At 48.4% G+C, this 19458-nt stretch overlaps 5 protein-coding genes across 5 annotated transcripts; 3 read left to right on the forward strand and 2 right to left on the reverse strand.

Moving 5' to 3' along the window:
- Positions 1-1644: 1644 nt before the first annotated feature.
- Positions 1645-4971, forward strand: LAJ45_08085 (uncharacterized protein; the record flags this gene model as incomplete). Its single annotated transcript, XM_046117638.1, has 6 exons — positions 1645-2075; positions 2224-2666; positions 2822-3208; positions 3277-4585; positions 4796-4855; positions 4938-4971. 6 exons carry the CDS (start codon positions 1645-1647, stop codon positions 4969-4971), a joined length of 2664 nt encoding a protein of 887 aa, XP_045969287.1.
- Positions 4972-6043: 1072 nt separating this feature from the next.
- LAJ45_08086 (uncharacterized protein) lies at positions 6044-8241 on the forward strand (the record flags this gene model as incomplete). The annotated part of the gene is made up of 12 exons (XM_046117639.1): positions 6044-6077; positions 6230-6341; positions 6395-6478; positions 6559-6689; positions 6747-6877; positions 6936-7034; positions 7090-7300; positions 7356-7518; positions 7576-7655; positions 7720-7786; positions 7849-7988; positions 8054-8241. 12 exons carry the CDS (start codon positions 6044-6046, stop codon positions 8239-8241), a joined length of 1440 nt encoding a protein of 479 aa, XP_045969288.1.
- Positions 8242-9951: 1710 nt separating this feature from the next.
- Positions 9952-11394, reverse strand: LAJ45_08087 (uncharacterized protein; the record flags this gene model as incomplete). The annotated part of the gene is made up of 4 exons (XM_046117640.1): positions 9952-10508; positions 10568-11126; positions 11189-11201; positions 11261-11394. 4 exons carry the CDS (start codon positions 11392-11394, stop codon positions 9952-9954), a joined length of 1263 nt encoding a protein of 420 aa, XP_045969289.1.
- Positions 11395-15011: 3617 nt separating this feature from the next.
- LAJ45_08088 (uncharacterized protein) lies at positions 15012-15894 on the reverse strand (the record flags this gene model as incomplete). The annotated part of the gene is made up of 3 exons (XM_046117641.1): positions 15012-15059; positions 15121-15774; positions 15838-15894. The coding sequence occupies 3 exons, from the start codon at positions 15892-15894 to the stop codon at positions 15012-15014; spliced, it is 759 nt and encodes a 252-aa protein (XP_045969290.1).
- A 714-nt stretch (positions 15895-16608) lies between these two features.
- Positions 16609-17801, forward strand: LAJ45_08089 (uncharacterized protein; the record flags this gene model as incomplete). Its single annotated transcript, XM_046117642.1, has 2 exons — positions 16609-17065; positions 17170-17801. The coding sequence occupies 2 exons, from the start codon at positions 16609-16611 to the stop codon at positions 17799-17801; spliced, it is 1089 nt and encodes a 362-aa protein (XP_045969291.1).
- Positions 17802-19458: the final 1657 nt, after the last annotated feature.

Consider the following 19458-nt stretch of genomic DNA (forward strand, 5'->3'; position numbering starts at 1 on the left):
TGCGCCGGAGTCGTAAAGGGATCCTTCAAATTCTCGTCATAAAAGGGAAGAGATTATTTCATGTCGCAAACAAAACCACGTTTTATTTTTCTGTTCCTAAAAGCGCATTCAACAGTTATTACAGCGCTTAAGGGACATAAGTACGCCATGTGCTGTCGTACTGAGAGGCTTTCTCCGGGTCCTAGGAAGCCACAGAAGACTATCTCATGTGTCAAATCATACCCCATCTTGCCGGCATAACAAAATCTGCCGTCAAACTTTAAAAGATAACCCTGGTGGAAAGCAACACCCTCGTACGTACGCCCACTTTGATCTTGTGTGCTGCAATGTATGTAACTCAAACCTCCAATCAAGCGATTTGATACAGATTGGGTGAATTGCAATTATGAGCTGTAACCGGGTATGGGCCGATGAAGGATACATGTAGTAGGTTAACTTTACTGGATGGTTTGCCTTGTGAGAGTTTTGGTTAACATAAAAAAGGGCTCTGACTCGGATGGTATCTGCAGATAATATATTAATATCATCTATCCTTCGTAACCACACCACCGCACGGAAGGTGTCTTTTATCGAGTGATACATCATGAGGCTCGTCAACAAGCGGAAGTTACATGCGGCAAGCCACGTTTACAACTCTACTAGCCAAGACCCCACACCCGAACTCCTTTTGGCCAACTGCAAAGGCTTATTCGCTGGCTCCAGCCCGGCGCGGCCACAACCACCTTAAATTTCACGATGCCCACTTTTGTGAGAGGTGTTACAGGAAGCCCGCCATTCCCCCAACACACCATTTCCCCTCACTTTGTGTAGAGAAAGAGAATAACCAGACTACTTCGTAGACTCCTTTCCTTAGCCATCTCCATTTCTTTTCGACCTGCGCCAAAAGAATTCTAAGACTTCAAAAAGAAAGATAAACTCACTACATAGCTACACTAACAAGTTACAACCTCCCACCCCCACGAAATCACATCCGTTTCATCCCCACCAACCCCTTGGTGACACTTTTTTTGTTTTTTCTCCTGCCCTTTTTCGTTTCCTGACCCTTGGGAAAATCTCACCTTCCCGAATCTTCTTTCAACGGGCGTGGGGAACGATTACACAATCGTATCGTTGCATCTCTGCTGCGCACACCCTTGCGGCGGAAACGTGGAAACGTGGGGAAAGGTCCGGAACGATTTTTCTCCTTCCCCGGTTAGAGGTTTCTCGGCTGCTTCCGTACGAGGCTTGTTTCCACATTTAAACTGCTGCTTCCCTCTGCGTTCGCAGGTGGAAAGCTCGTGTAGGAGACCGGGAGTTTTTGCGACTTCGAAGCCCCGTTCTGGGCGTGGGAATCAAGGAAAGGAAGAGGTGGAGTCGTTATTGAGGGAATTTTTCTGCCGGAGGGGATATCAAGTAGGACATCCAAATAAGCATAATTGCGAAGAGGATCAAAATTGGAGCTGGAGGTATATTGGTGATTATAATATTTTAGAGGCTCTGAACAGTGACGTCGGTGCGTGCAGCTTGACGTTCGTAATCACCTTATCGCACCCATTTCAGACAGGACTTGGAGCTCTCCCCCACAGCAACCCCGACCTCACAACTCGGATTCCCCCAACCTGAGACTTTACATTTCCATCTTTCGCATCCGAATACTTAGTCGCCATGCCGCAACCCTACACCGAAGGCGAGTTGTCTATACCGGCATTCCGGGGACAACAAGGGTCATATAATTCCCATCGTACTTCTCCGCCCGGTCCTCAACAACCAGGTCAGCAACAGTACTCCCAGTCCTCAACTCAGTCGAACCGGCCGCACGGTCATGGCCACCACCACCGCCAAAGCATGGACCCTCGGGCCGACCTGCGTCTCAAAGCAAGGGACCCTGAGGCTCGCTTGGGACAGTATAACATCATCAAGACCCTGGGCGAGGGCTCATTCGGGAAGGTTAAGCTTGCCGTGCACCAGGTCTCGGGACAGAAGGTTGCCCTAAAGATTATTTCAAGAAAGAAATTAATCAATCGTGACATGGCCGGGAGGGTGGAACGAGAAATTGCCTACCTGCAGCTTCTGAGACACCCTCACATTATCAAACTGTAAGTACCCGCATATACTCTTATATTCTACTCCATCTTTTTCTCGGAAACGGGCAGGGATGGTCTGTTTCTAGGCGGGAGTCGTAGCTATTGAATTATCGTTTAAGCGATTGGTCTGGGGTGGAGCAAATACTGATCAAACATTTAGGTATACCGTGATTACCACAGCTACTGAAATCATCATGGTCATCGAGTATGCTGGCGGCGAATTGTTTGACTACATCGTTAAACATGGAAAAATGGGCGAAACGGAAGCACGCCGATTTTTCCAACAGATCATTTGTGCAGTCGAGTACTGCCACCGTCATAAAATCGTTCATCGCGACTTGAAACCAGAGAATCTCCTCCTGGATGAATTCATGAATGTCAAGATTGCAGACTTTGGGCTGAGCAATATTATGACGGATGGAAATTTCTTGAAGACCTCTTGTGGGTCCCCGAATTATGCGGCACCTGAGGTTATTTCTGGAAAGTTATATGCAGGCCCTGAGGTAGATGTTTGGAGTAGTGGGGTGATTCTTTACGTACTCCTCTGTGGGAAGTTGCCATTTGACGATGATTACATCCCAACCCTATTTAAGAAGATTAGTCGTAAGTTGACACTGCCTTATTCTTGAATAACCACGCCCCCACTTTCAATCAAGACTCATGACCTTCCCTCGTTCGCTTATGACACGAGCATTCCGGGTGCAACCGGTTACCCCTTGATATTGTTTAGAGAAAGCTCACGTGTTTTTGAAATGCAGAGGGTAATTATACACTTCCCAACTACCTCGGCTCTGAAGCTCGGAATCTCATCTCGAAGATGCTGGTTGTGAATCCCCTTCACCGAATTAATATCGAGGAGATCCGTAAGGATCCATGGTTTAAGAAGGATCTCCCAGACTATTTGCGCCCAACACCGGAGGAATTTTTTGATACTGGGGTGGACTATGCAAAGCTTCCGCCTTTGAGAGCTATCGAGAGGGGACCTGCAGAAAAGCTTGAGGGCGAGCTTCACGAAGCTGTTGTGGGGAAATTGGGTAAAACTATGGGGTACGCCGAAGATGATGTCCAGGATGCTCTAAATAAGCAGGAGCCCAGTGCGATCAAAGATGCGTATATGATTGTTAGGGAGAATCAAATGATGAGCTGTAAGTCGGTCGATCTTACGACCTTAAGCCTGGAATTAGTGTTGCTATTTACTAACGTCAGTTTATAGCTCGTCTCTCTAATGCACAGAATCTGGGGGGATTTCTTGCCCAATCTCCTCCAGCCTGGAATTCGTACATGCCATCGTCTCCTAGACACACGCCCGGACAACATCCTCCAGGTTCACCGTTTTCTCCTGCAAGTCAAGGACCTCCTCGTAGTGGCTCTCCACTCACCCTCATGGCGACCAGAGAGGGCCTAGGGATTAGCGGGATTCCAGAAGAAGTGGCCACCCCGGGTGATATTGGCCGTACTCCCAGTGCCACGATTGGTATCCTCCCATCCAGTTTGCCTGAATTTCACACAGCTTTCATGAGAGGTGGGCCGGTACCCTCACCAAAAGCCCAACAGCCGCAAGCACCACAAAGCATGCCCCCGATATTAGGTAGAAAGGGTCCAAAGCCGCACAATCCTCGTATTCAAGGCAAAGTTGAAGGCCTTACTCCATTGAGTCAGTCAAGCAGGGACAAGAAACCTAGGCAGACTAGATGGCAGTTTGGCATAAGGAGCAGGAATTCTCCCCTCGAAGCCGTTGGTTGTATTTACCGAGGATTGAAGAAGATGGGCGCAGAGTGGGTTGTTCCTGACCGTGAAGGCGAAGAGGAATGCAACCGCAGCGAGGGAGAATATAGTGGTTCTGAGTCTGAAAGTGATGGTGACTGGAGTGGCGATGATGGCAGAGACTCTCGTGATCACTATGGGTCACCGGGTAGAAGAAGGAGAAGTTCGTCCAGAGTGCACTCGTCTGTGGACGACACAAAGGTACCAGAAGATCCGTGGGTCATTCATTGCAGATGGAGAAAAGATCATCTGTTCAAGCCGACCTCTGAGGAGAATACTCCATCCGTAACTCCTGAAGGAACAAAACGTTACTCCTTTACCCCGGTGGAGAGAGAGAGGCACGGCGACGAAAGTCTTTACGTGCACATGGAAATTCAACTGTACCAACTCGAACAAAACTTCTACCTCGTAGATTTTAAATGTGCGGGCTATGAGCGCATCGAGAAGGACGACCAAGACGAAGAGGATGATGACCAAGACGAGGACGACGGTCAGGAGGAGGATGACGGCGGCGAAAATGACCAGGAAGAGGAGAAGAAGCCCAAAAAGGTCGGCTTCTTGGAAGAATTGGGTGGAGATGCTAGCGGTGGTGGAGATACGATCAAGACCGACGCAGACGCTCCAGCCTTGGACAGTGATGCAAAGAAGGATAAAGGTGTGGGTGGAAGAAAGCAAGAGGAGAAGGATGTGTCCAGTCCATTTCCGTTCTTGGATCTTGCCGGAAAACTGATTATCCAATTGGCTGCTGCTTCAGAAGAGTAGGCGTGTTGATTTTTGTTTTTATCTTCATCATTGCTTTCCTGTAGGAACTTTGTTTTATTCCTTTACTGTTTCTTTTTTTCTACTTTTTTTCATTTTTTTTTACTGTGCTCTCTCCTCCATTAGCTTGGGGCGAGATTATGAAAAGGGGAAACCTTAAGGAATATGGGCTGGGTATTAAGATATTATTCCGATTGTATTTAGTTCAGCGGAAGCCGGGGGGTGGTATACTTCTCTACTGCGGGTTTTGCTGCCGCGTACGTTTGCTGGTATTCTGATATATCCAATTTTCTTTTCGATCTACTTATGTAGATCTTGTTAGTTTGTTATGTTTCTAACCTTTATTTGAAGGGGATGGAGCGAGAGGATGGGGACGTTGACATGACACTATTCGATGGAGTGTTGGATGGAGTGCTGAGATGAGGTTGAGATGCGGGCTCAGTATGCTGGGTGGATGGTAAACTAGGGTTTTGAATTTTGCTTGGCTGCATGCACTAGCACCATTCCGCGGATGGTCTGCTGGTGGCATTTACAAGATTTGCTAGATAAATCATGTAATGGAGCTTCTTATGGTGCTAGAATTTTAAAACATTTACTCCGTTTCCCTGTCGAGTGAGCAGTATTGACTCTACATACGAATATTGCCTGGCTGTGGATCAGCAGTTACATTTCTTGAGATTGCGGGGACTACAATGCTTAGTTCGTAGGGAGGGTATCAAAGATGTAAATATCAGGTTTATTATTACGAATCTTGGCAACGGGCTGGACTGATACATTAGCTTTCTGCCTGCCTCCGTTTGATATTGCTTGTGGAGATAGCGCTCTCCAACTCATGTCAAATACGAGGAGTAAGCTAAGGATAATTTCATAAAAGATTCGGCAACCTGACGGACCGGTTAAAGAATATAATAATGAATTATCAAATGAATTTTTAATGCGGAAGAGAACAGCGAGTGATTTTACATGATTTTGTGATTTCTTAGCGTTAAAAGCATAAAAAAGCATAAAAAAGGCTTACAGAGGCGTGTATGAGGGCTCATTTAAGAATCTTTCGATGAAAAAAACCTACATGTATGGAATACTATAATTCTAACACTACATACATGTATTATAGTCGTCACTCCTTTGCGCCTGTAAAGCCAATCGCGAATTCTCAATCAATTAAATGTAGGTAACAATCATGTAAAAGTAGATGTATGCCTGTTTTCTCTCAGTTCTAGCCGAAAATCAGAACCAAAATTGTTGGAGGGCTGCTGTCTCCCGCTTTATTTGAGTATCCGTCCACTTACCACCCACCTCCCCACCATCCACCATCCACCGTCCACCGTCCGTCCACCGTCCACCGTCCACCGTCCACCACAACCACTCTTCTCATCTCACAGATTCATCCAAAACCAGTCCGTTACCTCCCAAGGACAATCAACAAACTTAAGTCTCTCAAATAAACACAACCTATCATGTCTTGGGACGATTCTGTTCAGATTAATTCCGGTATGTAACATTCATCCTTGTGCCATCCTCTTGTTTCATCTTTTTCCCATTCACCGGTTCTTATTCTCGGACATCCCACAACATCTTGAGAGAGAGAAACTTCTCTTCTCTTCTGCTCCATCTCCAAACTTACTAATAGACATCGATTATAGGCTGGGGTGCTTCTGCCACCGAGCCACAGGGCCACACTGATTTCCCAGGAGGCGGCGATAACGCCTGCGATGAAGGGAGAGGTGGTGGCCCTGGTGATGGAGCTTGTAGACAGTATGTACCCCAATCTTTTTTAGCCACAGCAAATAATCTCACTAACAAATAAGTTGTGGGGTTGAGGGGCATTTTGCGCGTGAATGCCCGGACAAGCCAGCCAACGATGGCGCCTGCTTCAATTGTGGCCAACAAGGGTATGATTCTCGGATTTTTTCTTCCTTTTTATTTTTCTTCCTTGTGAATGATGGCATGCTAACATTTCCTGCAACTACAGTCATAGTAAGGCAGAATGCACTGAGCCGCGTGTCTTTTCAGGAGCTTGCCGTCATTGTGCTCAAGAAGGCCATATGCACAAAGATTGCCCGAATAAGCCACCAGAAGTCTGTCGTAACTGCCGAAAAGAAGGTGAGAAAACATTGAGACTCTTGATTGACCGTTACTAATCTTTGACATGATCACTAGGTCATCTTGCTAATGACTGTACGAACAACCGCTACATTGAATACAGCAGGGCTCTCGAAAAGTCTGCCGAGGAAGCATGGGATGGCATGGCTCTAGCCAGCGAGGAAGATGACTTTGATGCATTCAAAATTGTATGTTTACTATCAAAACATATATCTAGTGGTTTTTACTGACGAAGTCCAAATTTAGTGCATGCTGGAGTACATTAGGGCTTGCCCTGGTGCTAAGTTTAACGAGTTGGAATCGTCTTTCAGGTCATCGGGTTGGAACTATTATCTCTATGCTCTGGTATGTCCCCCCAAAAAAATAATCCTTCTATTATCTTAACATCCAACATGTATAGACACGTGAGCCGGAGTACCACGAGTGCATTGTTGGCCCTAATGGAGAACTTGATGCTAAATATGTTTGGACTCTCAACAAATCTCCCAAGCCCCGCCGCTCAAAGGCAATAAAGGATCGTATGGATCCGACTGCAGAAGGAAATCTCGCACGCCTTGCATTCGCTGGAGAGATCATGCCTGAAACAAAGCCTTTCTGCCATACCTGCCGAGGTAAGCGCGTTGAGTTTGGGTATATATGTCTATACTAACTTTATTCTGGTAATAGTTAAGGGGCACAGCAAGAGAGGCTGCGAGGTCGAGGTCCCTGAGAGGGATCGTGAACGTGTCGTTCTCAAATGCGGAAATTGCGACGCTCTTGACCATCGTCTACGTGATTGTACCCTACCACGCAAACCAGATTATAACCCCATGGAATGCAAGAATTGCCAGTACGAACACCCTTAAATTCCCAAAATAAAACACATGCTGAGTAAATAAAACTCTAGTGAAGAGGGTCACAAGGCATCAGATTGCCCAATGCCACGCGTTGCAGATGAGAACACTGAGTGCCGCAAGTGCAACGAAAGTGAGTCTTCGTTCTTTGTGAGAGGTTTAAGAGCAATGTTAACGGTTGGATTGCCTGGGTACAGAGGGCCACTTTTCCAGAGAATGTCCCCAGGGTGGTGGTGGTGGGCCTCAGGTCTGCTTCAACTGCGGGTATGCACCTTCTCATATCTATATATCCTTCTTGCGTGTGCTGATTTATCACAAACTTAAAGTCAGGAAGGCCATCGCTCATCTGATTGCACCAACGAAAAGGTTATCAAGTGCCGCAATTGCGACGTGTACGGCCACAGTGCTAGGGAGTGTCCTATGCCCAAGGATATTTCCCGAATCAAGTGCAACAACTGTGGTGAAAGTAAGTCCATCACTGACTCGATAAGTGCAATCCTGACGCTGACATCTGTCTTATTTTCTTTTCAGTGGGCCATTACAACCGTGACTGCAAAAATCCAACTGTCGAACAGGAAAGCGGAGGCTATGAATCATATTCTTATGGTGGCGGTAAAGAAACCTCCACTGATGCGCCAGCGTGGGGTGGTAAAGAAACCCCCACTGATGCGCCAGGGTGGAATGACACCCCTGCCACGGATGTACCCTCTGGCTGGTAAACGTTGTATGAATCCTTTCATTACAACCGTTTGAATTGAGAATCTTGGTTGAGTCTTTGAGTACATAGTTTCTTTCTAGTGCTATGTACGTTCAAAGCACTTGATCGATCTCTGTATCTTACTGAAAAAATTAAAATGATCTTGTCTTTTACCACATACATGTGTTCGGGACGAAGTCTTGTAGCAGATCAGATGTGATTTCAAGTACATTCCTCCAGGGAAAAGGTTCCCTCGTGAATCTTGAGTGCTGTCGTCCCCTCCTAGGAAATTCTTATATGTTACAGGTTGTGATATTCTGGCAACTATGACTTGATATACAAGGCAGACGACCAAGTCATAGGTTAAATACTGACTGCAGCCCACTAAGAAAGGCAACGTCAAATTTATATCGAGTGATATGCCATGACTCAATGTAAATTTTTTTTTTTGTTGTTTAAATGACTCAATGTATTATCATATGCGTACAACCTATAAAAGGAGCTCCTTGGATACTCAGAATCATCTTTTAATTGAGATGGTGAGGTAAAGGTGCTTCTTAGTTGGACGACGGCGTGGCGGGGTAGTTCTACCTACGATCCTGCCAACCGCTTTGTAGGAGGTATAGCTTGTGGTTCTCGCCGTTTGGGTGGCGATGCGAAGCTTATACGTGTGTCGTGCTCTGGAGCTTTCAATCTCCCTTCCAAGCTTCGTATCTCTCTCTCTTGCTTGGCAAGACCTTCCGTCGCCGTGACAGGTGGAACTCCTAGTCTTACTTTTCAAGCATCATATCCAGTCCCAGTAAACCAAGCGTTTCTTTATACGCTTCAAAGCCACATTTAAGTTCTATCTTGAGGGGATAATTGTCTTGGGTTGATCGGATCTCAGCTTCATCGATCCTCATAGCTCGCCCTAAATGGGGTTCTTCGTGAGCAGGGCAGGTGATATCTTTACCAATACGTCACTAGGGCCTTCCCTCTCAGATTCTCTGTACTCATACCCAGCTTCCAAACATCTCTCATACTCAAGGGGCGGGAAAAAAAAACTAAAAAAAAAACTAAAACAAACTATGTGCTGTAGAAAAGGATCGGCGACGAGGGCGCCAAGAATCGAGTGATAAAGCGTGATCAAGCCTACCTACTACTCCTCCAGCTCTTCTCCTTTCCAGTTGCTACAGGCATAGAGTCCTTATCTATGAACCTTATCAAAAGGAAAATGTTCAAAGGTATGTCCTTCTCTGGCAGGAGCAATGATCTCATAAGGCTAGAGGTGGAGGGGTGGAGATGTGCCGACTGGACCGAAAAGTCGACCGAATAGGAAGAACCGTTAGAACTTGGCACACAGGGGCAGGGGAATATTTTCCCGATGTGGATAATCACCCTGTTGAGAGGCACCCCATGACTCATCCCAGTGATGGTAGATTGTGCAGTGAATTTTTTTTCTTGTGCCGTTTGGTTGCGGGGAGGGAGCGCGTACTGGTGGTTTCATTGAGAAGGTATTAGAGAATTAGCTCTTGGTTCCAAATTCTTCCCCTGGAAATTTGAACTGGTCTATGTGCTAGGTTGATCTTCATGACAGGAATGTAAGCTCACCCTATATCATCACACCTCAATGGCATAATGAGAGCTACGAATACTATCCAGAACCTTAAGCTTTATTATAACTAAAAACAGAATACTAGACATAAAAAACATAGAATCATTATCAACAAAATTCATCTACCAATTATTAATCTCACGCCCTCACCCTCCAGTCCAGTCCCACCTTTGCAACCCTACTTACCGCTAGTAGAGTTCCACCACCCAGTAGCACCAACCCCGCAAAGAGCTGTGCCGCCCAGTAGCTGCCATCCTTCATCTGAACCAAGGCCCCTCCAATTGGCGACCCCGTCAAAGTGGCAAGACTTACAATAGTGAATACCATTCCCATTCTCGTACCAGCTTTTGAAAGGTCAGTGGTTAAACTACTCAGTGTGGCTGGGAAAAGGCTCTGAATTCCTGCTGCACAGAAGCCGTAGACGCAGCCCCAGGCAATAAGTCCACCGTATGAGTTTACGCGCATCCAGGCTATTACGAGAATTCCGACGATAAAGCATGTAGGAACAAGAAGGTTTAAGGGACCAACTCGGCCGTCCGCATAGTAGTTGGGCACGAGACGGCCAGGCATACCAACGGCGTTCATGATGATCACCATATTGAAGGCAGTTCCTTGGTCAAGGCCAATTTGAGTCCGGGCAAAGGCGGAAATATAGAAGAAGGCAAAATAGAGGCCCCAGAAGTTTAGGAACATTCCTATATCACCACCATCAATCAGAGGCTTGGCATTAGGCCTAGGGGCGCGGAAAACTTACCAGCGGCAAATAGGACGTATGTAAGTTCTTTGAATGCAGCCCATTCAACTATGGGGCCAGCTTTCCTTGGCTTTAATCTTGGTTTTAAGATGAAATTTACTGACCCCAAGGTCACCAAGGTTATCAATCCCACCGTTCTCATTGTCCATGCGAATCCAACTTGCGGTAGTAGAGTCTTCACTACCACCGGAATAACTATTCCTCCAGTAGCTGACCCCGATGCCGCAATACCTAGTGCAAAGCTCTTTTTCTTTTGAAAGTAGGTAGAGCACAGTGCCATACTAGGGCAAAAGAGCATTCCACCTCCAATACCAACGCACAGGCCGTGTGAGAGGAATATTTGCCAGTAGGTTCTCGCACAGGAAGCTGTGAACATCCCCAGACAGACCATAATTGAGCCCACAAAGTACATTGGTCGGAAATAGCCAGCATCAAGAGCTCGCCCAGTGAAGGTTCCGAGGAAGAAAAGAAGGAAGATCTGAATAGAGCCCACCCATGATATCGTCGAGGGCGTTTCATTGAATGCTTCGACGTAGTAGGCTTGAAATACACCAAAAGCCTGCAGTAGTCGCGTGAGTCATCAAATTCCAGGAATAATTAAGATTTGGCGGGAAACGATACATTTATGTAACCCCTAATCATTGTTAGTAACCCGATCTCAATTGGAATTTTAGGAGTAGATAGAATGCATACCAAGTGTTGAAGATGGTGAGGTGTACCCCAAATACCATCAACCAAGCCTGCCAACCTCCGTCTGGAGGTTTCTCAACCTCCACCGGTTCCACGTACGGCGTTGCGTCCTCATGCTTCGATTCAGTGTCTGACATAATTATGATGACCCTCTTATCGCTCTCCTGTGCAAATAATTGCTCAGGAAGAAAGGCAAGAAGCGGGCGCCCCGCCTTTTAAGCCCGTAAAGCAGGCGACAGAGAGAAGCATAGGAAATTTTCTGGTTTGTAATAATTGAGCTTTCGGAATTCGGAAAACTACCCGCGGACGTCTATCGACGCCAAATTTGACCCTTCGTGGTTAGCATTGGCAGGCTCTTAAGCTTGTATATGCCACTTTAGATAGTCCCTGGCAGGTTCGCCGGTAAAAGCTCGGCTCTGCACATTCTAATGCATCTTTAAACCCTATCAATTCTTTATGGATACTAGCACAAAAAAAGCCATCATCACGGAGAATGGAGGCGGGCGGGATTACCTCGCACATCTCCGAATTCAAGCTTTCAAAGTCCTTATCAGGCGCGCTTTTGCGATAGTATTTTTTTTTTCAGAAATTCTGTGCCATGAAGTCTGAGTCGCAGAAGAGGCCAATTCTTGAGAATAACTCAGATGCTTATAAAATTACCATGCCGACCAAGAAGACATGCTCTTCGTTAGCATCTCTGTCTATAAGACCACCAAGACTATGCCATTGCTGAATCTTTGGTAGAGAGCATGACACTCTGATCTGCACACTTGAAAAACGTCGATGATTCTAGAGGCTAAAGAAAACGCCGAGGGATACGCTTTCAGGAATAGCGTACATACTAGCATTTGTCATTAAGCGAAACCAAATTCCAACTCCAGTCCTTGCAGCAGCTTGAACTCGCATGCCAAAGTTCCTGTTCAAGGTCTGTGGGTATGTAATGTGGGGGGGTGGTCCATTCACTCGTGATTGTAGCTTGATAGGACCTGAACCAAGATTGAGACAGAGAGAGAGGTTGATTGGATTGAGACTCTGCAGGTGGATTCAGCGGCTACGGGTAGCAAGCTGCTTACCGCAGGATTTCATTGGAGCTTAGGGTTGTACAAACTGGGGAGGAGTTATCCACTGTACCTCCAAATCGGCCAAGGAAGTTTATAGAGAACAGACTTGGTAGCTGCTATATATACAGCATTCGTGTACGTACGTACGTACTCCACGCACAACATTCGGCAGTAGAGGGACACTTCAATGCCACTAGTATTCCAAATAGCAGAACGCCGGAAGGCCCAAGCTCCAACTCTCTGATAAAGCCTACATGCTACAGCAGATACAGAGTCTGCTTGTAGCCTAGATAGTCCGCGGTTCATGCCCTTGCCTCGAGGTACCTCGAGGTCAATGATAGATAATATATGGGTGGAAGATCGCGGGTATAAGCATATGACAAAAACCAGATGTTACAGTGTAGGCCTTACTGATGAAATACTCTAGAGAGTGACGACACGTTCAAGCTTGCCATATCCTTAGGTGTTCTTGTTGAATACACTATTTTTTTGCCTTGTTTAAATGCACACGTGGTGGGGTTTAGGAAGAGGATTTGTGGTCCAATTGGTTTAGTTAGCTACAACCTTTCTCCTTTTGCTTCTTCTCTCAATCACTTACAATAAACTGACTTCACTACACTTGTTCCTATCACTATATGACAACAGATCTTTCAGAACAGTCGGAAAGAGCTAGCTATCGGTAGCCATGGAGCTCGAGACATCATGCACTGCAGCTATCTCAACCCCGAATGAGCTAGTAGATATGAGAAAGCGTGCTTCTATTCCAGGATTTACATACAGTCCCCCCTCCCCCACAAAGCTATCTACTTTCATTAATATTCCCGGGAACCAGCCTCACCAGATATAAAAGAGAATCTATACAGTTCAACAATCACTTGACGCTCCCAAGATCAGTAAGTCGTCACCGTAATGTGCCTTTGTGCGCTATATTTGGTGCCTCAATTGAGCTTATACTTCGTTCTAGTTTAGCACTAAGGCTCTTTCCCCATCATCTTCTCCCATATGAGTCTCTAGTGATGCCGACAGAGACCAATCCGCAGTCCCAGAACTGTAGTTAATCAATAACCATGATGAATTGAGATATCAGGCCGTAATCTATAGCCTACTCCAAGTCACGGATTCATTCGTACTATACTACTTATACGGTCTTTAGATTACTTAGATTCAATTGCGCCAGACCTTGATTTGACGGGAGTTCAGAAGGCTTGAACAGTATATATATATATATCATGTCCAGTTTACACCACAAATAAACGAAGACGCATTAATGCAAAAGTCCGGACTCTTGCAGCATATCCAGCTGGAGGCTGATTGCTGATGAAGAATTAAAAGACGCTCGCGCCGAGCTTCTGGCCAGACTGCTGGAGAAGACTCGCTGAATTTCGACTCAAAAACGGAGTGTTTTTATCTCCAAGCGAAGTGCAACTGCTACTCGTTTCTTGAAAAGGTGTCAAACAGGAAATACTGGGGTCTAGCGTCATCCAACCTTTCATGACCTACTTAGCTGTAAGGTTTGATTCAAGCTAGCACTCCTATAGGAGCATGTCGTGCACATGGCCTTCATAAAAACTTTCCCCAAAAAAGAGTTTACAACCACACAAGCCAAAAATAGCAAAGATTTTCTTTTGAAAATTAAAGAGGGAAGATGATCTGATGTGACATGACCCAGGAAAAGCACGTAGATGAAACCCAATTGCACTCCACACCTAACCAGTTGCAGGTTATCTGTAAATTATAGACCACGGGTTAAATCTTTACCCGCAAACTAGCTGGCCGTGGGCGTGTCCCCGGCCCGCAAATGATAGAGAAGATTTCAACGACCTGCAAGTGCTCACGTGCACGTACCGGCGCCGCGCACTGCGGTTTAACTAAACCACACCCACGCTCATGTGCACATACCCCCTATATATACATCGACTAGTCCATCCCTCAATAGCTCACGTCCCTACCCTGTCTTGAACTTCTTTAGCACATTGCCTATATCTAGCCACCGCCTCAGTCCGCATCACGATAAATCACTCGCACCAAACCACACCAACCGCAGACGGTAACGAAACTCAGCAGCGGTACCAATTCTTTCGATTTCTTCCTAACCTGTAGCTAGGCACAATCTCTACACATCTAAGAGCTTGATATAGAGTAGGGAGCTAACAGTTCCCCCCCCCCCCCCATAGCTACACTAATTTGGAACTTTTCTATGTATAGCGGCCTTCTAACTCTGCAAGAAATAGTCACGACACTCTATATCTTTTCTCACCACCGCAATACTTGGCAGACATGGCAAACATCACACCCAACCAATAACATATATTCACCCAAACCACCCACCACCCACCACCCACCTTCCCAAATACACCACTACCACTACATGTACCTATAACAGCCACCCACTCACTACCCAAACCAACCCAAGAACGCAAACCCAATTGCCAATGTCCAATCAGAAGAACCATCCCTTTTCCGAGCCGGGCCTCCCAGAAAAAAACCAAAGAAATAAAGAAAACAGAACAGGAACAAAAAGAGGAGCTCCGCAATGCAGTAAGTAGGGAGGAGGCTGGTTGGCTAATGGATTACTACTATGCCCAACTACTCATGCCCAACCAAACTACATGTCTACAGTTACCTAACTAGCTATGGCAGCGCCCCGAAAGAAGGGGAAAAGAAAAGGATAGTGGGCCATATTGGTAGGTAGCTTAGAAGATACCATTGACAATCTTGCCACCGATTGTAGCACCGGCACCCTAGAAATCACACCACACATTAGCGCTCAATCCCTCGCAGCAAAAATCGAGGAGCACCCACAAAGATGGCCGCATTCCCAAGCTTCTTGCCAAACTTCTCCCCATTCTTGCCCAGGATGGGCTTCTTCTCCTCCTGCTGCTGCTGCTCAAACACACTTGTGCTCTGGCTGGGCCCGTGCGCCACATCCGTCATCATGTTCCCGCCGGGGCCATACCCGCCGTATCCCCTCGGCGGCAGGCTAGGCAGCGCGGGCTTCTTCACGTCGCCAGAAGGGGCAGTGGCCAGCACCTGTGTCTCGCGCACGTAGGCGCTGGGGAAGAGACCGGCGGTGCCGTCGCCGCCGACGACACGGCCCTTCCACCAGTCGTCCTTGACCTTCTCGAGCACCTCGAGCTTGGCGCCCGCCTCGAAACTCAGGTCGCCGGCCTCGGTGCCGTTGAATGCCCACTGGGCCTCGGCGAGGGAGAGCACGAGCGGTGTCGGGGTGTAGGAGGGGGGTGCGGAGGGGGCGATGGGGAGGTGCTGCTGCTGCTGCTGGGGTTGCGGCGGCGGGGAGAAGGTTGGGTAGGAGACGGCGGGGGTGGTGGATTTGGGGGCGGGCCCTGCGGCGGGGGTGGGCGGGCAGCGGGTGGTGGATTCGGCGGGGAGGATGGAGAGGATCTGGGAGAGGGCGCTGGGGGAGATGATGGCGGTGTCGGCGAGGAATTCGAGCTCCTGGAGGTGGGGAGATGGGTCAGCTTACTGATTCACTGGGGAGAGAAGTGGCAGAGAACGCACAGCTCGGATTGTCCTGATGGAGCGGTTTGCGAGTGCTGTTGCTGTGGCGGCAGACATTGCGTGTGCGTGTGGTGTGTGTGTCTAGAGGAGCTCTCCGAAACGAACGATTGGAATGGGGGTGGGTGGGTGGGTGACTATGTAGACAGGTGTGCAGGTAGATGGACGAGAGGAAGAGAGGAAGAAGGAAGAAGGAAGAGAGGGAGAAGGGAGAAGGGAGAAGGGAGAAGTGAGAAGGGAAGAAACGAAGAAGAAGAAGGGCGGGGATAGTGTGCAGCCGACAAGAGTTTTATCCTCAGCAGTTCCCAGTCAGCGAGGAAACAGCTGTCCCCAGGTGGTACACCCCAGGTAAGCACTCGCTCACTAAAAAAGGAGAGTCTCTCTCCTTCCATGTACCGCAGCTGTGTCTACTACACCGATCACTCATCCAGCCAGCCCCATCCATCCATCCCAGCCAGCCAACCCCAACCCCAGGGCTGTGCCCCAGACGAGACGGAGACGGCACAGCAGGGATATGCAGAGACACACAACGCTGTCTGTCTGGGAGTGCACACGTTCCCACCGCTACACCCACTCCCCGCACACTCCATCACACACACCCCCCCCCCCCCACAAACAAACCCTAGCCCCACCGCCGATCGGGGCCGGGTCGGTAATGATCGGTATCCAAACATTATGACGTAGAAAGTATCTACCGCCGATATCAAAGAAAGCACACAGCCAGACTCTTTCTCTCCACACCACTCACTACACAGAGAGAGAACCAATTGAACAATGCTATCACGAACGCTCCTCCGCGCCCGCCTCTCCCGCCCGCATCCTCACCCTCCGCTCCTCCTCCTCCTCCGCGCCTACACCTCCCGCCACGACCCCGGCAGCACCGCCCAGCCCGGCAGCACCCCACAACACCCCTACTCCCAGCCCACCGACACCGGCTACACCCCGCCCGAGCACCACCACTCCAAGCCCCCCGCCCCCTCGTTCGACGCCGCACCCACATCCAGCATCCCCCACGTCGGCACCGCCGCCAATGCGCCGCCAGAGCTGGTCAACGGCGCTGAGCCCGCCACCCCCATCCTGTCCAGCGAGCGCGGGCCGGGCCTCGGCGGCATCTTTGGCAGCGCGGGGGAGAAGGAGCTCGGCGTGGGGGAGATGGCGGAGGCAAAGTTCCGCATTGAGCCGTTGAGGCGCACGGGGGAGGATCCGGCGACGATGAGGGCGAGGCTGCTTTGTCTGTTCTCCCTTCCATTCTCTTCCCTTCCCTTTCCCTTCCTCTTCCCCTCCACTCCCCATCCAATGCCAATTGCACAACCACTAACACACCACCACCACCAGACCAATCCCGCAAGCGCGGCATCCTCGAAACCGACCTCCTCCTCTCCACCTTCGCCGACACCCACCTCCCCACCATGACACCCGCCCAACTCCACCAATACGACCGCTTCCTCGACGAGAACGACTGGGACATCTACTACTGGACCACCCAGTCCCCGCCCACAACCTCCACCGAATACGCCGAAGGCGGCTCCTCGACGCTCGCCACCCCCACCGCCGCCGGCCGTCCCCCCTCTGCCGCCGCCGAGGCCGCCGCTGAAAATACTAGTGTGTCCCGCGCGACCTCGGCGCGCGGGAAGAGCGCCGACGTGGCTGCTGCTGCTGCCGCGGGCCAGATTGCTGTCGGGGCAGAGAGCCAAGCGGCGAGTGGGCAGGCGGCGCCGCAGTCAGAGAGCCAGATGCAGGGCGCGGGGTCGGGGACGGGTGCGCCGCTGGGGTTCGGGGAGGGCCCCGTGGGCGAGTGGGCGCAAACGGTGGGGCGGGTGAAGGAGCCGTATCGGCCGCCGCCGAGCAGGTGGCGGGATAGTGAGATATTGGGGATGCTGAGGAGCCATGTTGAGGCGAGGAAGGGGGGCGTGATGGGTGGGAGGCCGAAGGGGTTGGGGATGATGCCGGATGTGAGGCAGTTTTAGAGTGCTGTGGTGGGGGGGGGGGGGTGTATATAGAAAAAATGTGGTTTTTTTTTTTTGTTGCTTTTTGCTTTTGGGTTTTAATGGGTTGTGGTGGATTGAGTGATGATTTGTGAACCACTGTTCTTGCTGTCGCTGTGTTATTCTCCCTTGTAGTATTATTGTCATGCCTCATAGAGTGCAATCATATGCCATCACTCGAGCCTTGGCGTGGTTCTCAAAAGGCCGGATTTCAGACTTTGACATCAATTAATTGCATCAACAGAAGGGGCTTCGCTGGTGTTTAGTTTCTTTTCTATTCCAAGGAGCTACTGGTTGTTTGTGGGCCTGGGCACTTCGAGAGTGCAGGACATATACCCCCACAAAGTTTTGTCGGGGGGCTCTAAGCTACAGGCACATTTTCTGGTCCCCGAACGCTACACCCTGCACCCTCTTTTCAAATGGGAGCTTATGGCCTCTCCTGGCCCCCCTCCCCCCCCCCCCCCCCCCCCCTCTTCCTTTACTCTTCCTCTCTGCGTCTTTTTTTTCTTTCTTCTCCTTTCTTTTTCTTGGGGGTGATGGGTGATAAACAGCTTGTCTTGGGCGGCTTTCTGTGGATATCCCATAGACCGTAACTGGCTTTGCACGGGATTCCGTGCAAACTTGGTATGCTTTGATTAGTTCTACCTTAAGTAGAGCCGCAGTTAAATTGAGGACAGTTGTATGCTCATATCTTGAAGTCTCAAGGAAGATGGAAATAATTTTCTAATTTGGATATGACTTCTTGATCTGTAGTTCTGACTGAATAAATTGAAAACCTCATAGGTTTACACTTGAAACTGCAAAAAGTGGGAATGTAGATACTTATCCACTTTATCTATATGGATTATGGTACATATGTTATTACTAGATAGCGCTTGATAACTGATCCCCATCTTGTTTGGATTTATTTCGATTTTATTGGTCCCAGTATAAAATAAAAGACATCGAAAATTGGGATCCGTTGCCATGTTCTGAAATATTTATCTCCGTGTAAACCTTGTCACCCTGTATATCTTACGTCCACCTCTATGCACCTACCATGGTACAAGTCAATGAATAAATACAACAAAAATGCAAACTCAAGTGCAATAGAGCCACTATTATCTGACAATCATCTTCTTCTGCAGTTACAGCAGTTGGGTTAATTTATGTGACAAATTTGCACCGGATTTCGTGCAGAATCGCTCAGTTACGATCCGTGGGATAGATTAACACAAAAATATTTCAATTGAACTTCGGTCCCACGCGCGCAACATTTCACCAAACAAGTCCCTTAAGTATCATAACGATATAATGATAGTTTTAGTGAATCTTTAACGCCAGCTCTCATTAAGGAATGCCTTTTACAACATCTGTTTGTTCCCAGCGTGGGTTTACCCGTACACCAGTCCAATCAACCCGTTTCACTTGAAAGCCACCCGAGGCCTTTCGACGTTCGAAAAAGTCCTTAGAAAATACCTTACGCATCCTTTTGTCATAGCCCACCTTCATTAGCAAAGCTCCCGACGATTGATTTCTTTCCCACTTGGGTATGCGGTTTTGAGGTTCTTCCACGCGGAGGCGCAGAAGGGCCTAGCTGGACTAGTTTCTGTATTCATGTCAGTTTAATACGCTCCCAGCTTTAAAGGCGTTTCTGGCA

This window comes from Morchella importuna (genome assembly GCF_003444635.1).
Source record: "Morchella importuna strain M04M26 chromosome Unknown Morimp01GS027, whole genome shotgun sequence".
Classification (NCBI taxonomy): Eukaryota; Fungi; Ascomycota; class Pezizomycetes; order Pezizales; family Morchellaceae; genus Morchella; species Morchella importuna.